General features: G+C 36.2%; 1 protein-coding gene across 2 annotated transcripts in view; it reads left to right on the forward strand.

The window, feature by feature from the left end:
- The window catches only part of gps1 (G protein pathway suppressor 1), a 57094-nt gene extending 33495 nt beyond the window's left edge, over positions 1 to 23599 (forward strand). For both annotated transcript variants that reach the window (XM_069930205.1, XM_069930206.1), the window contains 6 exons: positions 1398 to 1492; positions 2970 to 3075; positions 11866 to 11946; positions 13925 to 14062; positions 15499 to 15633; positions 21012 to 23599. In XM_069930205.1, the coding sequence (XP_069786306.1) occupies positions 1398 to 1492; positions 2970 to 3075; positions 11866 to 11946; positions 13925 to 14062; positions 15499 to 15633; positions 21012 to 21086 (630 nt within the window). In that variant the 3' untranslated portion in view covers positions 21087 to 23599. The remainder of the gene's footprint in view (positions 1 to 1397; positions 1493 to 2969; positions 3076 to 11865; positions 11947 to 13924; positions 14063 to 15498; positions 15634 to 21011) is intronic.
- Positions 23600 to 24720: the final 1121 nt, after the last annotated feature.

A 24720-nucleotide genomic window follows, 5' to 3' on the forward strand; every position in this document is an offset into this window, starting at 1 on the left:
TCAACGATGAGACTCCGGTTGTTCCTCTCACACCATATCAAAAGATTTTCCATCTCTTCTCTGTAGTGCGACTTATCACTGTTGTGTTATCTGCAAACTTGATGACAGTGTTGGAGCTGGATCTAGCAATGCATTTCTGGGACAGTAACAAGAACAGGAATAGACTAAGCAAACAGCCCTGACAGTGCTCAACATTCTGCTTCCGACCCGGACAGATGGTCTTTCCATTAGGAAGTCCAGAATCCAGTTACGGAGAGTGGTGTTGAGTCTCCACCAGCCTCTGCGGAATGATTGTATTAAATGCCGAGCTGAAGTCAACGAACAGCAACCTGGTGTATGAGGTGGATCAAGGTGGAGTGAAGGGACAAGGCTATAGCATCTTCTGTGGACTAGATTCTTCTGTAGGTGAATTGAAATGGGTCCAGTGTTTCTGGGAGGTCTGCTTTGATGCGTTCCATCACCAGATGTTCAAAGCATTTCATGCTGGTGGAGGTCAGTGCCACGGTCATTGAGGCCTGTTGTTGTCACCCTCTTGGGTACTCAACATATTGCTTAGCTTTCAACTGAGTAATGTCAAGTGATGCATTTCATTTTGAACTGTCAACTGCGGCATAAATTTTGTGTAATTATTTGTATCTAATAGATTAAGACGGGGTCCACCTTTTATAATGTCAAGAAATATCCATGGTGAATTCTATTACCTTAATGAAAATCCTAATTCACTCATGGGATCAGTAAGCTCTGTTTATTGTGATTGAAGGCAACATAAAACAGTTTGTCATTTTTGATGACGTTGGTCCAAGTGCTGAAATTACTCAGCAAATCAGACAGCATCACTGGACAGAGAACCAAAGTTCGCAATTCAGATCAATCAATGGAACTGGAAACATGAGAAAATAATAGTTAATGTACAGTAAAATTTCTGATGATGCACTCTCCAATTTTTGGGCATCTTAACTGTGAGGGATCTGGTGAACCAGATACAATTTTCCATGCTCCAGTTAAAAGTTCATTAAAAGCATACTGGAGCATTATTGGAATACATCCAACAGTCCAGTCTATCATCACCCAAGACCCAAGCGTGAAGATTAACCAAACTGTATTAGAATTCAGAAAGTTTTGCATTTTTCTTCAACCAAATGGCCTACATTTGAAATTGAGCCAAACCGAGTTTGATTATATTTCTGCTAATGTTCAGAAGGTAAAGGGAAAAATGTAATATGTATTGCAAGTATTTTAAATTTGCTTTTAAAATGAACATTTCCTTTGTTTTTTGTTACTATTTATGAAAAGATGATCTAATTTTTTTTTAAAGTGAAGTTAAAAATGCAGGTTTTAAAAAGGAAAACCTGCTTTTAAAAAAATTTGGACCTAACTGTTTGTTTCTTTCTTTTTAGCTGCTGTCTCCCAGCAATGTAGCAGTTTATGGAGGACTTTGTGCACTGGCCACTTTTGATAGGCAAGAACTTCAAAGGAATGTCATCTCCAGCAGGTGAAGATAATATAATATATTCTCTAAGCTTCATTTTAGAACCATAAACTAGAATTGAAAAGAGACTTGATCACCATCAGTTAAGTTTTCTGTGTTTGGGAAGCTACTTAAACTTTGCAAATTATGAATGTAAAAGTCACTTGAGTAACCAGTTTGGGATTACATGATTGCCAAGAATTTGTGTAAATGAGAGAAGTAGCTACCATAATTGCATATGAAGATGTGTAATACATCAGCAATAGCAAAGGGAACTATTGAACTGCAACTCAATGTCACATCAATAGGATTCTAAATAGATTTCAGTGGGCTGAGTTCTGACCATTGTTTCAGTAGATCTGTGGCTCTGTAATGGTATTCCACTAATCTTAGTGATCCAGACTTCCATGATTATTAAAACACACATCAGAATCTGGATAAAATTATGATTTAAAAAATGCATATTCTTGAGGAATTGGTTATTCTTGCAATGGAGAAATACAAGAGCATATTGTTTGGGATGGTTAGTTCTTCATTAAAATTAACAATATCTTTTAACAAAAGAATCCGTTACACATGCTTGAGAGACTATATGCTGTATGTTTGAGTTGATGCACAAGAATTGAGATTTTTGCATTTTACGGTTGGTATATGCTACATTTAAAAAAAAATTCTGCTTATTATTTGAGTGTAAATGATAAGATGAATATTGTTTGGTATATTCTCAGTGGATCAGGCCCCTGGACTGTTGTTCGTGACTGTTGAATGACTAGGTAATCTCAATACCTTGCTAATTCCTTTAAGCAGTCAGAGAATTGTGCAATTAATGGTCTGCATGTGCAGTCTGATACTTCCTTAGTACTATCACTCAGGAAGTAGAATTACATTTTCTCTCGGCGCTATAAACTGAATATTCACATCTTTTGAATGCGCTTATGTATGCCTCTCCAATCCAAGCAACAGCATCTGCCAAACCATACACTTACATTATTTCAATTTGCAAGTGAAATTGCAGATGAGCAGCTATCAATCAGAAAATCTTAATTTCATGAAAAAAATTATTTGTATAATGTACTCCACGTACTTGATATTGATGTCCTTTTTACTTAAATGGGTAAAATATGCAATCCTTTTCTTTTAATGCTGAAGATAATTTATCCAATTTCAAAATTGTTATACGGGAATAACAAACTCTTTAATTTCTGCAACTATTGTCTAGCACGTGCACAAAACTTAGAAACTTGTCCCTCTCTGAGTTATTTGCGAGATGATGGTACAAATGATGTACGCTGGAAGCAGGTGACCAAATGTAATGAGAGTAATGTGGCCATACCAAAATGGAATAAATGAAAATGAAATGGAAATCAGCCAAGGATGGCCAATATTCTGCAACATTTTTATTGTGAACGTAAAATGAAACTTACCACTGTAATGTTGTTTGTAAACTAATCAATCATAAGGACCAACCTCTGATTTCAGCATTTATTTTTCTCACTGCAAGCTCTTTTAAGTTATTTCTTGAATTGGAGCCGCAAGTGCGGGATATCATCTTCAAGTTTTACGAGTCAAAATATGCTTCCTGTTTGAAAATGCTAGATGAAATGAAGGTGAGTCCGATTTTAAATAAATCAACAAAATTCCTTTGCAAAATAAAACCATGTTCCAGAGCAGGCGGCTAATGTTAATTATCATTATCATCCAGGTTTTCCCCTTCTGCACGTGAATAGGAGTTGCCAAGTTTTTTTTAACATATCCATGAATTAACAGATTCATATATGATTTTATTAATTATGAAATATAACTTAGAACTCAGGAGGAAGTCAGAGGATCATGACCCAGTCCTCATTGAGGGCTCAGTAGTGGAGAGGGTCAAGAATTTCAAATTCCTGGATGACAACATCTTCAAGGATCTGTCCTGGAGCCTCCATGTTGATGAAACCCAAAGTATAGCTTAGCGGCTATACTTTGAGGTGATTGAGGAGATTCGATATGTCACCAAAGACTCTCGAAAACTACCGTGGAGAGCACCATGGCTGTTTGCATCACTGTCTGGAATGGAGGCACTGAATCTCAGGACAAAAAAAAAATTCCAGAGGGTTGTTCACTCGGCTTGCGACGTCATCACAGGCACCAAACATCACTCCATCGAGGACATTTACATGAGGCGGCGTCTTAAAAAAGTAGCCTCTATCCTCCAAGATTCCCACCACCCAGGTCATACCCTCTTCACTCTGCTACCATTAGGAAAAAGGTACAGGAGCCAAAAGATGAGCACTCGACGGCATAAGGACTGCCATCAGATTCCTGAATAATCAATGAACCAAAAACACTGCCTTACTTTTTGTGCACTATTAATATGAAAAAAAATTTATTGTCGTAAGACGGTTTATAATATGAATGCTTGCTTCCGCAAAACAGCAAATTTTGTGACTTGTTCGTGACAATAAGTTCTGATTAAACTAAAATGCATTTCATTGATTAGTGTACCAAGAAAAAGATATAAATCATATTGATTTATAATTTTTGTTTGGAATCTTCTTGTTTTGTATGATGGTGGTCTAAGGATGTTAACTGCATTAGTCCGTATTGGTGAATAACATCAAGTTTCTTTTTTTGAAAACTTTATTTTTCATTTGCATCCATAACAAATATAATGTCTCCATAATCATACACAATAATAAACGATGAAAAAAAGAATACATAATTTTATATTTTCTCCCCCCCCTCCCCAAAAAAGTAGGAAAAAAAGAAAAAAGCCTACCTGAATTGGTCGTATTATCATTCATTCATTAATTAAATTTCAAATTTACAAATATAATCTTAAACCTCTTAAGTTAACTAGGGTGAGTTGGAGTGGGAACGGTGGACGCTGTAGATGAACTTTGCCAATGAAATCCAAATCTCTTTACAATATCCAGAAATTTGTGGCAGATCTCTCTTGTAAACTATTCAAGCAATGCAAAGCAATTCACCATGGATCCAAAAATATGAAATTGAAATTGCTCAGATACAAGAAACAGGAGGGACAGTTATTTTATTTTATTTTTTTTTAACTTTATTTAAGATTTTATAACATGAATAACATATAGGATTACATTAAAAAAAAATTAAGAATAAAATAATAAAATTACAATACAGTATCAGTAATCTAAATAAACTATACCCTCCCCAATAATTATTACACATTAATAACCCAACTCAAATTAGTCCAACCCCTCCTTCCCCCCAAAATAAAGAGTGAAGAATTAATAAAGTTAATAATATATGTGAGAAAAAACCCCACTTACAAAAAAAAACATAACCGATTAAAATACTAACAAAAAGAAAAGTAATTAATACTAAGATATCAGACTTAAAAAACATATTTAAATCAAACTTAAATGCATATATTTAACAAACGGAGTTAAGATGAAACATATATTTAACTCAAACTTAATATAAAAAATTAGTAAGGTTAGTAACATTATCTATCAAAAATTCTTAAACAATAATCAATTCTTTAAAAAAAATTGTAGCATGAAAAAAAAACTTTATAGAGATAAACCTTCACCAAATATCAACTAACTTCACATCTATCATCATATTAGTCACATAAACCACCATCTTAAAACAAAATTCAAACCTCATTAAGCATTGTACAATTCAATTTTAGTACTCTTCCACCATTTTTCCCTTTTACTCTTGAATAAAAGCTCCAATACCACATTTAAATATCCCCAATCATTACGTTAAAATTCAGATATCCAAATAATAAAAACACATCTACAACGAAATCTATATCTTCAACAAATGGAGCATAAACCACAAACAAAATTCAAGCCTCATTAAGAATTGTACAATTCAATTTATAACTTTCACCATTATTCCCTTCGTTCTATAACTAAAATAGCAAAATAATATACACCAGAATTACCACTTCTTTCACCTTAAAGTTAAAGAAAAAATATTAAAAAAAACTTATCCATCCCATTCACATTTAAATTTCAGATATTCCTTATCTACTGAATAAACTTTACAAAAAAAAACCACATCAATTTTTAGTTTTTTAAACAATCAAATACTTTCTTATGCTTTTTTTTTATATTTAAACAAAAAAAACCCTTCACTCTTTAATCTAATAATACAAAAAAAAAGAAAAAAAACGGGTAGGAGGTTAAAAATACCCCTTCCCGTCTAAACCGCGCAATGCGGTAACTCCCAAAAAAAAATGGGTGTGATATAACTCACACGTAGCAGATGACTTTCAGGAAATAGTGCCTATCCAGTTCTCTCCCCAAACTCTCACTTCATCTTAAACTAACATCATCATTATTTAATATCCCTTTTTTAAAAAAAAAATTAGAAAAAAAAAGGATAACTCTTCTTTTAATCAGCTCCAACTGCCGAGTCACCATTACAACCATTCCTTCTTGGAGCACGGCTCTTTTCTTCCATCTCTTGTCTCCTTAGAGATCGCGGCAGACTATATCTCTGTTGAAACTGAGTAATTGGCAACTCTTGAGCAAATGCTATAGCTTCCTTTGGAGAATCAAAGAACTTTGGTTGGCAACCATCTTGGAAAACCTTCAAAACAGCTGGATATCTAAAGGTTGCCTTGTAACCTTTCTTCCACAACAACTCTTTAGCAGGATTGAATTCCTGTCGTTGGAACATAACTTCCTGACTCAAATCCGCATAGAAGAAAACTCGATTATTTTGAATCATCAAGGGTGATTTTCTCTGTTGTGCATTTCTAATAGCCACTCGTAAAATTATTTCTCTGTCGTAATAATTCAAGCAACGAACCAAAACAGGTCTTGGACTGACCTGAAATAGGTCTTCTACGCAAGGCTCTGTGAGCACGTTCCAGTATTATACCTTCCGGGAAATGTTCTTGACCCAGCACCTGCGGAATCCATTCAGTAAAAAATTTTCTTGGGTCTGGTCCCTCCATACCTTCCGGCAAACCAATAATCTTTATATTGTTCCGTCTGGATTGGTTTTCCAAATAATCAATCTTTTTCACCAAATTTTTATTTTGAGTTTGTAAGTCTTCGACCATTTTGGTCACATCAAAAACTTGATCCTGTATTTCGTCTATATCTTCTTCACATGAATTAAATTTATCTCTCACTTCAAGCTTAAAAGCTCCAAACTCAGCCATCTGTTGAGAATGTATTTTCACCAGAGTATTAAACCTAGTACCAAGTTCAGTCATAATCTTGGATAATCTCTGCATTGTATAAGATAATTTAGATTCAAGATTCACAAAAATCTTTTCAATTGGAAGAGATTTTGGCTCAACAGATTCCTGCTTCTTCTGCATAACCAAAGGATCTTCTGTTCCTTCCTTCATTCTGGTTGCCTTCCTTGTAGTATGACTGCGTGTGGAAACCCCAGCCACAGCCTCTCCAGCAATGACTGGAGGACGCTGGCCGGGGTTTTCCCCAGTCCATAATGTATTAAGTTCTCCCAGTACATCAAGTTGTATAGATTCTTCTATCTCAAGAGATGCAGTTTGCAGCGCCACCTCTACAGTTGACAAATGCCTTTGAGTAACTCTTTGTTCTAAAGGCTGTTTGGCGCCCTCTTTAGGGGGCTCTACCGATGTAACATAGAGCTCTACATCCGAACACTGTACCTCTCTCCTGGGATCCATTTCACGCTGAGTCCCGGTGTCTTTCCTGTAGGTAGGCTCCAAAACTTGAACTTTTGGAAAATGTAGTTTTTTGATGATCCGTTGTCATTTTTTTTTTTGCTCTTTTCCACCAATTGTACCATCATAAGTTAAATTAACAGCACTGAAATTATCTAAACTTTTAAAGAATTTTAACGGGCATTTCTAGACAAAACAATAAGATAGAGTCAGGAGAGAACTGGAAGGCACGTCTGATCCTTACGCCATCTTGCCACGTCCCCGAGGGACAGTTATTTATCAGGAATCCAACTTGCTAAAATTGAGTGGACACGGGTAGACCCTGACTTAAGATGGGGTTCAGTTCCAGGACTCGCATTGAATGTTGAAATAATCGAAAGTCAGGATCTATCTGTAAGCAGTAGAAATAACAAGAGTTACACAAATAAAACCAATTTTGGTGCAAGTGTAAAAATGATTATTAAATAAATGGAATGCAGCGAGTAAGATGACCCTACTCTCAGCATCCCCCTCTCCCTCACTCACCATCTTCTCATGGAGCCAGAAAACTAGGGGCAGCGTCGTCACCTTGAAATCTACGTCTGCGCATGCTCTTGCTCTCTCCTCTTCCCCAGTGACGGCAATCAGCACTTGCTCTCGCTTTTTTTTAAAAAAGAAGCACTGCGTTGGGCGATCGCCCATCAATGCACAAATCCTTGACCTCATTACAACAGAAGGAATAGCAACCACGTTGATACAGGTCGACCCTGACTTACCTTTATTCAAAATGGATTCTAATTATCATAACTTCAAAATATTGCAAATCATTACATTGTAAGTCGGGGTCAGAATTTAATTGTGGGGCTAATGGACCCCCTATATATCGTGAGAAGGTTGCAGTACAGAAGGGAAAGAAATTGTGCTCCAACTGATTGGACAGGCCAGATCTGGGCACCACGCCCTTGCAAAGTATAGTTTTGCCACCATTTACAAAGATAATATTCAAAGGGCTGAATTATGATAGGTTGTATAACTTATTCTTTTTTTTCCCCCCTTTGGAAGGTTGAAGGGTACTCAATGTAATGAGTGTAGAATGTACAAAGAAGATATTTCCTCTGGGGTAATCTAGAACATTGCATGATTAAATTAGAACCCAGGGCCTTCAGGGGATACCACATGAAGAACATGACTATTGGATTTATTTGAAAATTTTCAGAGCTCGTATTACTGAAATATTAACAGGCAAGTGTATCAAGGGATAGGAATCAAAGACAAGTAAATTTATTTGAGGTACACAACAGCCACAATCGATTATGACCTATACAACACAAAGAACTGGATGATGTATTTGAGATTTAATTGCCCTAAAAAAATACATTCAGCCTATAATTAGAATGATCTCCACCATTACTCCTGGTTATGCAGTTTAGATCCTCACCATTGCTACATACAAATAAATTTTCTTCCTGGAATTTTGGTTCTTTGCCAATTCTTTCTCCTCTAGTTCTTCACTTAACAGGAACATTTTATCCAAATCTTCACGATTTTAAGTACCTTTAGCAGATCACGGGCAATCATTTGTTCCAAGGAGACCAATACCAACTTCTTTTTTTTGTGTACTCCACAATGCTCCATCTATGACTAAAGATATCTTGTGACTACATTGTTCATGTTTTCAAACCTCTGTCAAGCTAAGGATTCCATGTGCATTTTATAAGACCATTAGACATAGGAGCAGAATTAAGCTATTTGGTCCATCAAGTTGAATCGTAACCCCTCATTTTTCTCTCAACCCCATTTTCATGCCTTTTCCCCATAACCTTTAACATCCTTACTAATCAAGAGTCTTTCAACCTCCACTTCAAATCTACCCAATGACTTGGCCTCCACAGCCATCTGTGGCAACAAATTCCACAGATTCGCCAACCTCTGGCGGAAGAAATTTCTCATCAACTCTGTTCTAAACGGACTTCTTTTTATTCTGAGGCTGTTCCCTCTGCTCCTAGGCTCTCCCACTACTGCAGAAATCTTCTCCACAACCACTTTATTCCAGCCCTTTCAATATTCAGGAGATTATAATGAAAACTCTCTCGTGCTTCTAAACTCCCGCAAGTGGAGGCCAAGACTCTGCAAACACTCCTCATATCTTACCCTCTCATCCCTGATATCATTCTTATTAACCTCCTCTGGACCCTCTCCAATGCTAACACAGACATGGGGCCCAAACCTCACCATGCTCCAGGTGGTCTGATCAATGCCTTATAAACCTCTGCATTACATCCTTTTATATTCTAGTCCTCTGAAAGGTACATTCACCTTGCATTTCCCTTCCTTATTACCAGCTCAACCTATAAGTTGATCTTTTGTGGATCCTGGACTCTTAAATCCATTTGGATCTCTCCCTATTTTTAAGAAGTAGTCTGTTTTTATTAGTTTTTATTAGTTTTTATTAGTTTTTTATTAGTTTTTTATTAGTTTTTTATTAGTTTTTTATTAGTTTTTATTAGTTTTTATTAGTTTTTATTAGTTTTTATTAGTTTTTTATTAGTTTTTATTAGTTTTAGTTTTTTATTAGTTTTTGTTAGTTTTTTGTTAGTTTTTATTAGTTTTTTGTTAGTTTTTATTAGTTTTTTGTTAGTTTTTTATTAGTTTTTTATTAGTTTTTATTAGTTTTTTATTAGTTTTTATTAGTTTTTTATTAGTTTTTATTAGTTTTTATTAGTTTTTTATTAGTTTTTATTAGTTTTATAATAATAGTGCATAATCCTACATTTTCTATTTTAACCACTTTTTCAACGTAATCTATCACTCTCAACACTCCTACTCTGTCAACCTTCGATTTCTCTGTTCAGGACTGTGCCCTTGTTTATATATTCTCCTCTCAGTCTTCTGAACAAAATGTAATGCTTCACACTTCTTGTCGTTAAATTTTATCTGCCACCTATATATCCATTCCACTAGCCTGTTTATATTTCCTTGAATTTGCTTACTGACCTCTTCACAAGTTGTGTTCAACCATGCAATCAACCATGACATTCCATCATTTTCTGGGAAAAATGATCACGACTTTGTACTTGCTCAGAACGACAAGTGATTTGAATGGTTTCTGATGCAGGGGTTTAGAGCCTTGCACAATTCTGATCAAAGCTTTCACATAGTTTTGTAAAAGACGACACCAGTGGTATCTGTATCAGAAATAGTTTGCTCATTACAAATTTATCAGAAGAGAAATAAATGACAATGTGGAATCATCCACGTCCATTAATTAGCACTGTTCACATTCGGCTGCAAAACAAATTCAGTCTTAAGATTTTAACCATATAACCACTTACAGCACAGAACAGGCCAGTTCGGCCCTACTAGTCCATGCCGTAGCAAATCCCCACCCTCCTAGTCCCACTGACCAGCACCTGGTCCATACCCCTCTAGTCCTCTCCTCTCCATGTAACGATCCAGTCTTTCCTTAAATGTAACCAATGATCCCGCCTCAACCACCTCTGCCATTCCAAGCTCATTCCACATCCCCACCACCCTTTGCGTAAAGAAATTTCCCCTCATGTTCCCCTTATAATTTTCTCCCTTCAATCTTAAACCATGCCCTCTGGTTTGAATCTCCCCCACTCTTAATGTCTTACAATTTTATATTGATAGGTTTTAATACGAAAAAAAAGTGATGGCAAATAAAAAGGCTTTGATTTATCCCATTTTAAATGCTATACTTGAAGAGGTATTTGGATTTTGATTTGTTATTAACTCACATGTGTAGTACATGCAAAAACTTGCTTGATTTTATTAAAAAGTACCTGTGGAAACCTTAATTATGAATTTATTTTTATCATGTTGATGCATTTTTAAGTTGCTATACATGTGTCCTGGGTAAACTTGTACCTCTCACTTTGTTCGTTTTAGATTGGTCACAGTGTTTGAGCTACCAAAAGAAAATAGTCACACACGCCGAGAGCACTTCAGTTTATACAAATCTTTATTACAAATTCTAAAGCTGATATCAAACTACAATATGCAAGCCCTTCCCAATTATACTTATCAACGCCTGGACTGGTCCCAACTGCTGAAGCGAGGCAGAGAATGTACTAGGTTGTTTGGGCGCCGGTAGCAGCTTCTTCACCTCCCCCGACCGGGACTTTGGCTGGACTCTAGAAGTTCTTCTTCGTGCTGAGAGATGTTGCCACCTCTCAGAGAGTCTCAAACTTCAGCAGCGGGACCATGGCTTCTTTTACCCAAAAACTGCTTACCCAAGCACCTATTCCCAGCACAGTAAGAAAGATAAGCGAGCAAGCTCGCATGCCCAGGCTTCTATCGAATAACGTAATTTTCATCTTATCACTTTGAATACAATGGTTTATTTTGCGTCAAGGCTAGGCCTCTGTGACCAAAACAAGCAGGAAGATTAAATGTTCTTGGTACACAGATGTCCTTTTGTTAGATAACTGCATCTCTGGGCCCTCGGTGGAATTTAGCTTATGTCTGCTGATTCTTAAAAACAAGCAGGATCTCAGCCTTGCAGAAGCAAAAAAACATGGTTTAAAGCTGAAGCAAAAAGCATGGTTTAAATCCTCCAATACAACACGAGAATTGGGATGAAAATCATATGTGCAAATAGATGTCCCAAATGATTTCGGATTTTGTATTTCTCCATGAAACCATCTGACCAGGAGAAAATATATTTTTTGTCTAATAATGTTTATTTGTTCATCTACATCACATTTTTTCCTCTTCTATTAAATATTTTTTTGTTCTCTCTTTTCCTGCTCCATTTTCACAGGACAACCTTCTGCTGGATATGTACCTAGCTCCACATGTCAAGACACTCTACACACAAATCAGGAACAGAGCCCTCATTCAGGTATGTGGAGAAAAATATCATCTGGTGCTGCACATCTCTTAATTATTTCTCAAATATAAAATACTCACTTATTGTTTTAGTCAGAATTCAGATTTATTGTCAGAGTACATACATAACATCACATACAACCCTGAGGTTCCTTTTTCCTGTGGTTGCAGCAGAATTGGTAGTGCGAAAAATAAACTGTACACTCGTAAACATGTAAACAAATAAAAAAATTGCAAACAGATAGCAAATGTAAACAAATTGTGCAGTACAGAGAGAACAAAAGAAAATCAATAAAGTGCACAGGTAAGTCCTTAAATGAGTCCTTGATTAAGTTTGTTGTTGAGGAGTCTGATGGTGGAGGGGTAGCTGGTGTGAGTGTTGTGTTCTCACTGATGGCAGCAATGAGAAAAGAGCATTTGCTGGGTGGTGTGGGTCTTTGATGATTGCTGCTGCTCTCTGACGACAGCGTTCTCTGTAGATATACTCAATAGTGGGGACAGTTTTGCCTGTGATGTCCTGGGCTGTACCCACTACTTTTTGGAGGGCTTTATGCTCGGGTATTGATGTCCATGATGCTGCTGGTCAGCATACTGTCCATTACGCCTCTGTGGAAATTTTCTAGGGTTTCTGGTATCGTACCAAACCTCCACAAACTCCTGAGGAAGTAGAAACGCTGATATGTTTTCTTCATGATGCCATTGGAGTGTTGGGTCCAGGAAAGATCTTCCAAGATGGTGGATCCCAAGAACCTAAATTTGCTCACCCTCTCCTTGTCAACAATCAGCTCCTTGGTTTTGGTGACCTTGAGTACAAGGTTCATATTGGCGCACCATTCAGCCAAGTTTTCATTCTCCATCCTGCATGCTAACTCATCCCCTTCCTTTGATCCCACAGTAAATTTGTAGATGGTGTTATTGTCATACCGAGCTACACATTCGTAGGTGTAAAGAGAGTAGAGCAGGGGGCTAAGAAACCAGCCCTGTTGTGCTCCCATAGTGATGGAGATTGTGGAGGAGAAGTTCTTACCAGTCCTCACTGATTGTGGTCTGGAGGTGAGGAAATCCATGCCATTTGTTTTTAAGATAATTATTTGTTTTCTGAATGTACCACTCATTCCTGAGGTACCATTCTTATTTTCAAATTTGAGATAAGTTTAATAATGAAATGTAATTTTTTAAATCCCTTAAAAATCCAGAATAATAAATGATTGTAATTGGCTTAATTAAATTGTAACATGTTCTAATACAATAGAGAAGATGGATGAATGGAAAATGTCCATCATTATATAATCTTAATTTTAACCTGATGCATTCAAGTTCTTTTTAACCTCTAGACTTGACTATATTCCTACAAACTTCTGGCTCCCTCGTTCTACCCTTCATTAGTTTGAGGTATTGAAACTCTGCTCATCTGCAGTCCTACACTTCTGTTTCATTTACTCCACAATGGTACTGTTTTATTCTGCCCCAAGCTCCAAGTTCTGAAATTAATTCCCCAAACTTTTTAGCTTTTCTATCTTTCTTTCCTTCAGTATATTGCCAATTCTCCAACGTTTTGGAATCTTTTTATCACGTTAAACGTGCAATACAAGTTGAAGCTATTATTGTTGGGAAATCTTGTTATTTTTAGAAAGACTATGCATTTTGGTCTTTTGAACCATATTAAAATCCTTCTGTATTGATATGAATTTATAAGAAAGCATGTGAAGTGTCTTGGGTGACATCAAGTTATCTGTTATTGTGCTAGTTTGTTGTTTCATCTTCTAAACAAAATTTGTTGACAACTTGGAACAAAACAGTTTCTTATACCTTTAAATATGTTAAAGTTTGAAACTATCAAATCACCTTTAAAAGGCTGTTATCTCAAAAACTAGTAAATGTGTCAAGACATGGGCATGAAACTCAACTCAACTTAAACTGTTAAGTTGTAATAGAACACATCTGAGTGTTATATTTTTCCAGTCATGCTTAAAATCCTTTGATATTTTTAGTATTTCAGTCCATATGTTTCTGCTGACATGAACAAGATGGCTATTTCGTTCAACACCACAGTTGGTGCACTGGAAGATGAGCTGACACATCTTATCCTGGAAGGATTAATCAATGGTAGGATTGATTCACATAGCAAGGTGAGATTCTGCTCTCAGCTTCATCTATTGTCAGTACAGTATTCGGGTAGTGAAAGTTGAGCAAAAAATGTTCTGTAATCTGTAGATGGGAAAATTTACTGTACAAAGCATGGAAAATATAGCAGGTGGTACTTGATAAATGAGTAAATAATATGTCCATTAAATTGCAAGAATAGGACCAAGAAACTTGAATTTAAAATTATTTTTCCATAGTGATCAGTTCATGTGACATAGATGAATAGAGCAGTGGATTTTTTTTTTTAAAAGGACATAATTAAACATGATTTTTTGAATAGATGGATTATACTTGTGCAATCAGATGACAATAAACTTGACTAGAGCTTCAAGTTACATCCATGATTATCTTGTAATGCTATCCCACTTTACCCACCCCCACTTTTCCCCACTACATATTTGCAGATGTCTGTGAACCACTCTAAACTACTCTGGAATTATTTCAAATAAATTATCACATCTGACCAAAAGAAACTTGCCATGTGATTTTGACATTTTACCTATCTTAAATTCATGTAGCTATATTTTCATTCAATAGAGCCCTGCTAAAATGAAATCTCAAAATATTTGCTTAATTTTTAAAAAATGACTTGATTCTGAAAGGATGCTATTTGAGCTGGATATTATTGATATTTCTTCACATACTTCATTAGTAATAAGTTTGGTTACTCAGAGGCTGAACCCATATGAAGGGCAGGCACAAGGGGCATGATGCTCTTCCACCTATGTTTACTTGTGTTGCAGGCAACTTGCCTAAATTAGTTCAAGTAATTCATTTCAAAGTAGCTTCATGATTGTATTTGATCTTGGGAGCTACACTGCAGGTTTCACGAGATGTTTTGTAATCTATTTTTTTTGGCGTACCTAAATTAAATAAATGAAAAGAGACTTCCATTTACATTGTGCCTTATATGATCTAAAACATTTTCAGTAAATTAATTATATTTAGAAACGCATTCACTGTTTTAATGAAGAAAATATAGTATTCAATTCTTACACAGATCTCTCAAACAAGAATGCACGCAAAATATAAGTAGACTAGATTCTACTAAAATCTGGAGAAATCTTTCCAAACCGTGATTATACATAATGGCATTTCTCATAACAGAATTGCTGCATTTTTAAATATTTTGATTATGGAGAAGTTAACTCAATTATTGAAGTGAGTATTTAAAAGAATTGTTACCTGTAAGATTAATATTGAATATTTAATTTTGATTAAAACAAATTGGCAGAAAAAGAAACAAGTTGAATTTTGAGTCAGACCGATAAAAAATTTTTTTTAGTTAATTTACTTTGCCAACTACGGAACACTGATGTTTAAATTGTGGAGTAATTTTGTAACTACTCAATTCTGTGTTTGAACCAAAGTTGGGTATGAGGTTGTTATTCAAACCAGTTTATTCCTTTCTTGATTACAGATTCTGTATGCTAGGGATGTAGATCAACGCAGCACAACATTTGAAAAATCTTTGCAGATGGGCAAAGAGTTTCAACGAAGAGCAAAGGCCATGATACTCCGAGCTGCTATTCTACGCAATCAAATCCACGTTAAGGTACTTGGGCATTAAATGATAACTCTTTCAAGGTATTGTTCAGCCTTCATTGTCAGCTTAATTGTTAAATACAGATATTAGTTATGAATGTTATTTACTTGGAAAAAATGCAAGTGGTCACAATGGCCATTCTGATTTTAAAGCTTGTAGCAATTCTTCAGGAAGTATATTGGAAACAATCATGTTGTAAATTCAATTTAAAGTAAATTGTTGCATTGAAAGGATGCATAATTTTTATTCCAATATAGGTTATAGTTGGATATTATGCACTCTTATCCATTTTAAATGTTCAAATTTAATTTGTCTGTAGTCTCCTATATTTAAAAAGTATTCACAAATGATGTGGGCTAGTTAGGAGGTTAAATACTATTCAATAAACAAAAATTTAAATTTTCAAGTATATTTTATGTTTTACACCACTCAATAAAATGTTTCTTATTTACTGAATGTATTAGATGGATCATTCTGGATAGGATTTTCCATTCAGAATTATTATCTGTGATCCCCCACACATCTACATTTAATATGCAGAGGACCTATCTTGCTGGTGTCATTTGGAATCCTATGCTCTGAAACACCTTGAGACAGCTCCTGTCCTGTCACTCAGCTAAGCTGGGCACACAATTACTTCAGCTTTGAGATCTGTAAATGGGTTTCATAATTATATTTCACTAACTAAAGTTTTTAAAAAAAAAATGCAAAACAAAGTTAGAACTAATTTTTAAAAAGAGTTAAACTAAACCCTAAATAATTTGTATGTTTTTTTAAAAAAAAACATAACCTTTCCCCTTCCCTCCTAACTGACAGGACTAGTCTCCCCATGGAAATCAATGGGGTTTTGAAACCTGTATCAGGTCTAACAGTGGCATCATTGAAGCTCCATGTAACATCCTGGAGGCTTGGATTTGAATAGTTTCCTGTGCCACAAATGGCACCATTTGGCCACTTTTTATTTCTCCCTACCCAAATAATACAACTTGTGCAGGGTCTACTATTTAAAATATTTAGAACTGCATAATTTGCTTTTTAAACTGCCTACTATTTGTTTTTGAGTGCTCTATATTTTTCACAACAGTAATGAGTAAATGTTCTGTACCATTTTATGAACCTAGTTTAACAGTGTCACACTGAATAACATTTTTTTCCATAACTGTTATGTGAAATATTTTTCAAAATACTGGATTCAGGGTGTTATACTTCCAGAAAGGTACTGCTGTTCAGCGTCTCATTCCAAAGTAATTTTATCACAAAACAATTTACCATTCAGCTCATTGTACTCAGTGCCAATTTTCAGTTAGCTCCCAAGTCTCTGTAATCTGTCTGTTTTTCTTGACCTTTTAATGTTTTCTGTATTTACTGTAATTCCTTTTCTAGTGAACTGTTGACTGGCTTTTAATGAGATCAAAGAATAAAACAATGTTTAAAACTCATGGGCACAACATTTTGTTTATCCACAGATAACCTGACTTCACTGGGCAACATTGTCCATTATTTGCCCTCTTATCTTGAATAATTCTTGGTCTCCCTACCTTTTAATTTTCTTGCTCATATGGTGGAAAAGTATTAAGAACTCTGAAGTAAATCCTTTATGTTTATGCTATAATTTACTCCTTCCACACTAAAACAAGAATTCTGACTCTAAGCACATTTTTACAAGTACCTGTATTCTAATTCACCTTAATATTTATTTAACGTGAATTAGACTTTGTGCATTAATGAGCACATTTGTGCTATGCATCCGTTTGGAATGGTACATCCCATACTACAGAAAATGCGATTCTTCATATGCTTTATGCTCTTCACTTGCACACCTGCATCCCATTTTAATAGGTATCATTGAGTAATTTATTCATATTCGTGATCTGATCCAATTTATATTTAGAAAATGGAATTAGCTTGCAACTAAAAGGGTAAGGAATGTATCATTGATCATTAATGAATTTATCATATGCATTTGCACAAATCTTTATCCTGCAGCTGAACAGGTACTTGGTTTTAAAAAAAGGTACCAAACCAACTGCAATAGTCTAATTAATTGAATATGAGGCTGAAAAAAGTTACATTATAATTACTTTGAATATCAGTCAAATAGCTCCTTGAAATATAGCTAAACAATGTATACAACAATAAAGACAATAAAAAATCATCCAAATGGTGCAATCTAACATTGGCTTGTACTGAAATTGTGCTGTGATAAAGATACTTTTAGGGGACTCTGGAAAATACCAGAGATTTTGGTTACCTTTTCACTGAAGTGTAGTAACAACTCAGTGAGCTGCAATCTGAATTTCCAGAGTGAACACGATTCTTTATGTGCATCAATTCAGGGTCTAATATTCTTTAATGGCAATTATTGAGTTTATAATTTTGTTTCCTGAATAACTTCTTATAAACAGAAATGTTTTGAAGGTTAGTTGTGACACAAACACTAAAGGGACTATTTTCAATCCATGTAATAAAAAGGAATCAAAGTATTATTTTGTGAGGGAAAAGGTGCAGAAAAAGAGAAACAGAGACATACTTCATCTGTCTTAATTATCCATTTTAAGAGGAAAAGAGGGAGAGAAATTACGTGTAAAATTGGGTGATAGTGAGGCCAGGAGGACCTCTGGTACAATTCAGGAAGGCAAGAGTATGGAAAGACAAATACAAAATCAGTCCCTTTCTTTTCGTGGGATACCCACTTTCTCATATTTCTCTCCCAGAAACTCTGCCTGAGTTCACGTTGTCTAGGAGACCTACTTCCTGCTCTCTACATACTCTTCCCATTAAATTGCTCGACATCCACTTACCTGACCTGAAAGTCCTGGACGAATGAGAATCTGCAACCTGCTGAGGGCGGGAACAAGGGTGTTTAAGGCCGGGAGTCAAGATATTTACAAGATGTCCAGGTACAACCTGCGGAAGGCCATCTCTGAAGCAAAGTGGCAATTGCGGAGGAAGCTAGAGTCAGACAGATTCACGCCAGCTATGAGAGGGATTGCAGGCCATTAGAGCCTACAAAGCGAAGGCGAACACTATAGATGGCTGCAATGCTTCTCTACTTGATGAACTGAACACCTTCTATGCCAACTTTGAGAAGAACCACCAAACAGTGCCTACTAGAATCTCTGAAAAGGTTGAAGACCCTGTGATATCCGTCTCTGAGGGTGAAGTCAGAATATCGTTCAAGAGGGTGAACCCTCAAAGTCTCGGGCCCTGGCAGGGTACTGAAAATCTGTGCCAACCAACCAATCAGCCAGAATGTTCAGACATTTTCAACCTCATTGTGGCAGTCCGAAGTTCCCACCAGCTTTTAAAGGGCATCAATCATCCCGATACCCAAGAAGAGTAGCCTGGGTTACCTCAACTTCTACTGTGATGAAATGCTTTGAGAGGCTGGTCAAGGCCAGAATTAATACGTACCCAAGTAAGATCTGGCCCCACTGCAATTCGCCTATCATTAGATGCAATATCGCTGGCTCTCCACTCAGCTCTGGATCACCTCGAAAACAGCAACTCGTACACACGGCTGCTCTTCATAGACTATAGCTCAGCCTTTGAATCCATCATGCCCTCGGTGTGATCAAGAAGCTACAAACTCTAGGCCTCTGTACCCCACCTCTGCAACTGGATCCTTGACTTTGTCATCAGAAGACCAGTCAGTACAAATTGTCTCCTCCTCACTGATCATCAACACAGGCGCACCCAAGGATGCGTGCTTAACCCATTGCTCTACTTGACATACACCCATGACTGTGTGGCCAGCCACAATTCCAATACCATCTATAGGTTTTCTGATGACCTCACAGTTGTTGACAGAATCACAAACGGCAATGAGGAACCGTACAGGTGGGGGATCAGCTCATTGAATGTTGTAATGACAACAACCTTGCACTCAATGTCAGCAAAATCAAGGAGATGATTGTGGACTTTAGGAGAAAGTTAGGGGAACACAACCCAGTTCTCATGGAGAGGATCAAGAACTTCAAATTCCTGGGTGTCAACATCTCTGAGGATCTGTCCATGTCGATACAATCTCGAAGAAGGCTCACCAGTGGCTATACCTTGTGAGGTGTCTGAGGAGATTCGGTAAGTCACCGAAGACTTCTTCAGGTGACCTGTGGAGAGCATTCTGACTGGTTGCATCATTGGTATGGAGGCGCCAACTGTCAGGACAAGAATAAACTCCAGAGGGTTCTTCGCTCGGTCTGTGTCATCACAGGCACCAGACCTAACTCCATCAAGGATATCTACATGAGGCAGTGTCTTTAAAAAGCAGCCTCTATCCTCAAAGACCCCCCCACCCAGGCCATGGCCTCTGCACTCTGCTACCATTGGGGAAAAAGGTATAGGAGCACCCAGCTTCACAAGGACAGCTGCTTCCCCGCTGCCATCAGATTCCTGAATAATCAATGAACCAGACATTGCCTTACTTTTCATGCCCTCTTATTGTTATTTTTTTATATAGTACTGTCCTAAGATGGTTATAATATGTACATTTGCAGACACCAAACACTGAATTTTATGACTTGCTCATGAGAATAAATCCTGATTTTGTCAATTCATAGTTTACTGGTTCCCTTCTCTTTCAATCAGGATTAAAACTGCCAGCCTTTTAACTTTCTGCAACTTTCCATTCCCAGTCACATTTCCATTGGGCATCAACCCAAATTAATTCCTGAATAACATCATAGGCAATAACTGTGACCGAGGAACAGCAGCGTCAACAACGCTCATTTGCCCTTTGATCTACAAGTGCTTCAAGTTTAAAATTATTACCCTCCTTTTCCAATCTGGCATGTTTCATAGAATTTTGTGAATGGATGTGTTCTTCCTACATCAGAGAATTCAGTGTTTATTGACATATTGATTCCTGGCCTGTTGAATTTGCCACGTGAAGAGAGATTAAACTGACTGGGCCGATCACTGTTTTGATTTTGGATGAATGATGTCCTATGCAACTTGATAATAGCTGCAAAGATGATTATATTTCCCCTCCCGGGGCATTGAAAAACCAAGAATCATTATCAAAATAAGGAGTTGGCCATTCAAGAATAACAGTGTGTAGTGCTTAATTGTTCAGAAAATGTACAAAAAAAGCAAGTGATTACAATTTCTGTTGCACCTGCTTGTGGTTGCTTGATGCTGGCTGTGAATCTGTGGCACTTTTCCCACTTAGCAGGCTTTTGTGTGCAGGTTTTCAATGAAGTTCAGAATCTTGGGTGTCTGGATTTCTGGCATCCAGATTTTTGGACTTCGGTTGTATTCTAATCTGGCAGTTTTGAATTGTCACTTATTTAAAGCTATTATTGTTTTATTGCACTTTATTTTCTGTATAAGGTAGGCTTTCCTGGTAATTAAGGAAAAACTTCATTATTTTAAAAATTTCTTTACAGTCCCCTCCAAGGGAAGGAAGCCAAGGTGAACTTAATTCTGCAAACAGTCAAACTCGAATGAGCACCAACATGTAAAGAAATAAAGACCCTGTGAAAGAAGAACCAGTGCTGTGTGCTTTGCCTTCCACAGTTCTTCAACAAAGAACTGCATTTTTGGCTTTAAAGAAATTCAAACAATTGTAGAAGTGAACCTCTATCCTTGCTGTTTTTGGGGGCACGAAGAAAGTTTTGTTGTTTAAGTTAAACAAAGAAATCCTTTGGATTAAAGAAGATGATGAACTGTGTACCGCAGGATCTGAATCTTACTTAAAAACATTTTTTAATTATTTTCAGGACCCTAATTGTGATATGTGGGGAGAGTGCTCTGAACAGCTGAGTGGCAAGGTTTTAGTTTCTACAAAACTGTGAAGAGTGTTGGAATAATCAGTGGGGGATATTGTACCGGGGAGTGTGTTACTGTTTGTTCGGGAGTGGTAAAAGCCCAGAAGTAAAAATAGTGATTATCATCGGTGCAATATTCTAGAGGCATTGTTGAAAAGTACTTTTAAAAGTTTTCATAATGGTGTAAAACAATAATTACACATGCATTAAAGAAGTCCATTGTTATTTTATTCTCTTCCACTGCCACAGTTTCCTTCAGTCAAGGCTGTGCCATGATTTCTGTGCTGCTTTAAAACTGATGAAATATATACTTGTGTAGTTAGACCTGGAAATGGAATTTTTTTTTTCCACTGCATCCCCCTCCTCTTCCCACCGGCACCCCCCTGGCACCTCATGGTTACCTGTTAGTGTTCCTCAGCCTGGTGTGAATCGATATGCCGAACATCATTAGGGCTAGAATTCAAATGTAAAACTGTACAATATTTGCCACAGCATCATTTCTGTCCTGAATTATCCATTTGGATTTCATTGATTAATCAGTTCTTCATGCTTTACAACAATGTCTATGGAAAGGAATGTTCCCTTTTTGTCATTATCGTAAATGTTGTTGACTGATGTCTTTAATTTCCCATGAAAGTGTATGATGTCATAGTTGATCAGTAATTGGTTGTTAGATTGCTACAGTAATTGTTGGCTCAGTCTTAAGAGTATTAAAGAAATAGAATGAGTTCATCATTAGTTTAAACTTTAATGCTCTGTATGTATGATGCAAACTTTTCAACTCTGGCATCACTCCCAAGCAACATTCAAAATAAAAGTATGGTTTATTTTATTTAATAAAAGAAAATTTAATTACAATTTTTCAGTAGTAGTAAAACACAATAGGAATGTCTTGCTATTAGTAATGAGTTGCAGGTTTTTTTTTACACAATTGTGACATGCTAATATGAGAGTGGGATTTGAGTTGCTTTAACATAAGTAAACTCTTGGAATTTATTCTCACATAAGAGAAATATGGTTCATTTGGGTGTGTTTGACCTTGTGGAAGCTAATTCTCCTCAATGAAGCATTACAATAGCAAGTAATTGTTTTCAGTTCTGACCAAATTGTCTTCTGAACACAAAATAAGCACATTGCCAGCAAAGAGGAAAGTTTTGTCCCCTGATCTTTTAACAGCTCTGTTTATGGGCAATGCAACAATTAGTTTCACAATTTTGTTCTTGTATGTTCCTATTTAATTATGAAGAGCACAGGATTGTTGTTAGAATGAAAAATGGTAATTCTTTTTAATCTGTTATCCAGTACACATCAACAATGCAATTTTTGACACTAATTAAAAAACTGATTTTATAATTATACATAAAAAATACATTAAACAGTTAATGAGGATTGGTGATTTCTTTAAAATCTGAAACATTTGTCTGAAATCGGTTTACTTGCCTTAAAATGGACAAAAGAACAAATATGAGCCCTTTAATGGTTAAGTTTATCCTTCCAAGCTATTCAGTTACAACTACAGTTGCTAGGACTAAGTAATAAGTGGTATAGTTTCGCTTTGCTCCCTTTAAGTCAGGAGATGTACAAAATCCTCATCCCTTCCATGTAGGAATGGAACAGTGCCATTCTTGGTCTTAAATCTAACCTCTTCAGTCAGGAATTAGTACTAATTTTCTCTTTTTCTTTTCAGCTGAAGGTTTGGTTATGTCAGGTTACACATTGTAATGTAAATTGACAAAAGTGTAATTTGTGCTGGGCAACCTAAATTTTCAACTCAAATGAATTGATCATTTAGCAGTTTAACTTTTTCACTGTTTAGAGATCAAATTAATTCCATTGTAGTTTTGGGTGAATATGTAATATTGCCAGAAAATGGTTTGAAAGATGAGCAAAAATGCATTGGTAAAAAGTGTTTTTTTTTTCTTTTTGAAGCTTTCTATATGTTTTTTTGTGTGGATAGCACAACAACTAACTAATTTGCAATTAATCGGGTGAAGCCTGTGTTGCCAGAAGCTTCTTGGAAAAATTACTAAAATCTGCACCATCACTTTTTAAAATTTAACATAGAATCTACAAGTATTTGTTACAATTTTGGTTATATTTTCTTATATATTAGTGCACAGTATTTAAAATGTATGAGTGTTTACATTGGGAGTATCTTGAATTTGTTTTCAAATAGATGAAACAAATATAAAGCCAGATTTACCTCACTATCACGTGTTCATCCTTTGTTCCAGTTCTTCCATTGCTCCCTGCAGGTGTTACGGTCTAGCATTTCCAGATTTCATCTTCCCTGCATGGAATTTGCTGAGGCACAAGTTTTGCATACAACATTTGGTAAGTTTCAGTGACCCAGGCATAATTAGTAAATTCAGGCACTTTCTGGTCATACATTCCTGTTAATTTATTGATGTAGGCATACAAAGTCCATTAAAATGTGTACAAGGAATTGTGCATCATAGAGTTATTAATATTGGGCTAGATTTCCTGTTAGATCTTGAAACGTGAATAAAAATGTAATAAATGGATATTTGACAAGCTGGTCAAATATATGGCTACTAGGAACTAGTTGGCCCAGCATTTTTTAAAAAGTTTACTTATTGCAAATTTTTATTTAATAGGAGATATAAATGTTGCAAGCATATGGATTTGACTCTAAATGATGACTAGTCCTAATAACTAGGTTTGATTTAACAGCATTCATAAATCTTACGCTTCCATTATACGGAACAATATTTACTACTTCTGTGTTTTAAAATCTTAAAACATTTGAATTCCATCTTGTCCTTCATTGTAGAATAGTTTTACTTTTGTATGTCAGACTTTGAAGGTGTGAGGTGGGGACTGCAGAAATAAAGAGGTATCATGTGTGATCCCTATGCTGGTGTTTGTGAGTTAAGTGGAACTGAAATTCTTCCTCGTTCTCCAATTAGGAAAAAAATAGATGAATCTCTTTGTTTTGGGATATTTTAGTGATGAAATCTATAAAATTATATTTTTCTTGTGAAAATTGTCATGCATCAATCTTTGTTGTAGCTGCGAAGATGTGCACCTTGGCAGGATCATTATTTTGTGCCAGTGAAAATGGCAGTTTTTCTCCATTATGTGCCTTAAAGGTTTGGCATTACAGGTACACATCCTTTATCCGGAATCCTTGGGGGACAACAGTGTGTTCTGAATTTCGGATTTTAGATGTCCGGATAAAGGATCGTGTACCTGTACTGCTCATGTAAATTGCTGCTGGCCCAATGCACTTCAACATGTCCATAAGACTGGAGCTTCCAAAGTACTACTAGGTCGCATGTTGGTCAGTCATGTAGATCAGGATCAG

Source organism: Narcine bancroftii, chromosome 3, assembly GCF_036971445.1.
Source record: "Narcine bancroftii isolate sNarBan1 chromosome 3, sNarBan1.hap1, whole genome shotgun sequence".
NCBI lineage: Eukaryota > Metazoa > Chordata > Chondrichthyes > Torpediniformes > Narcinidae > Narcine > Narcine bancroftii.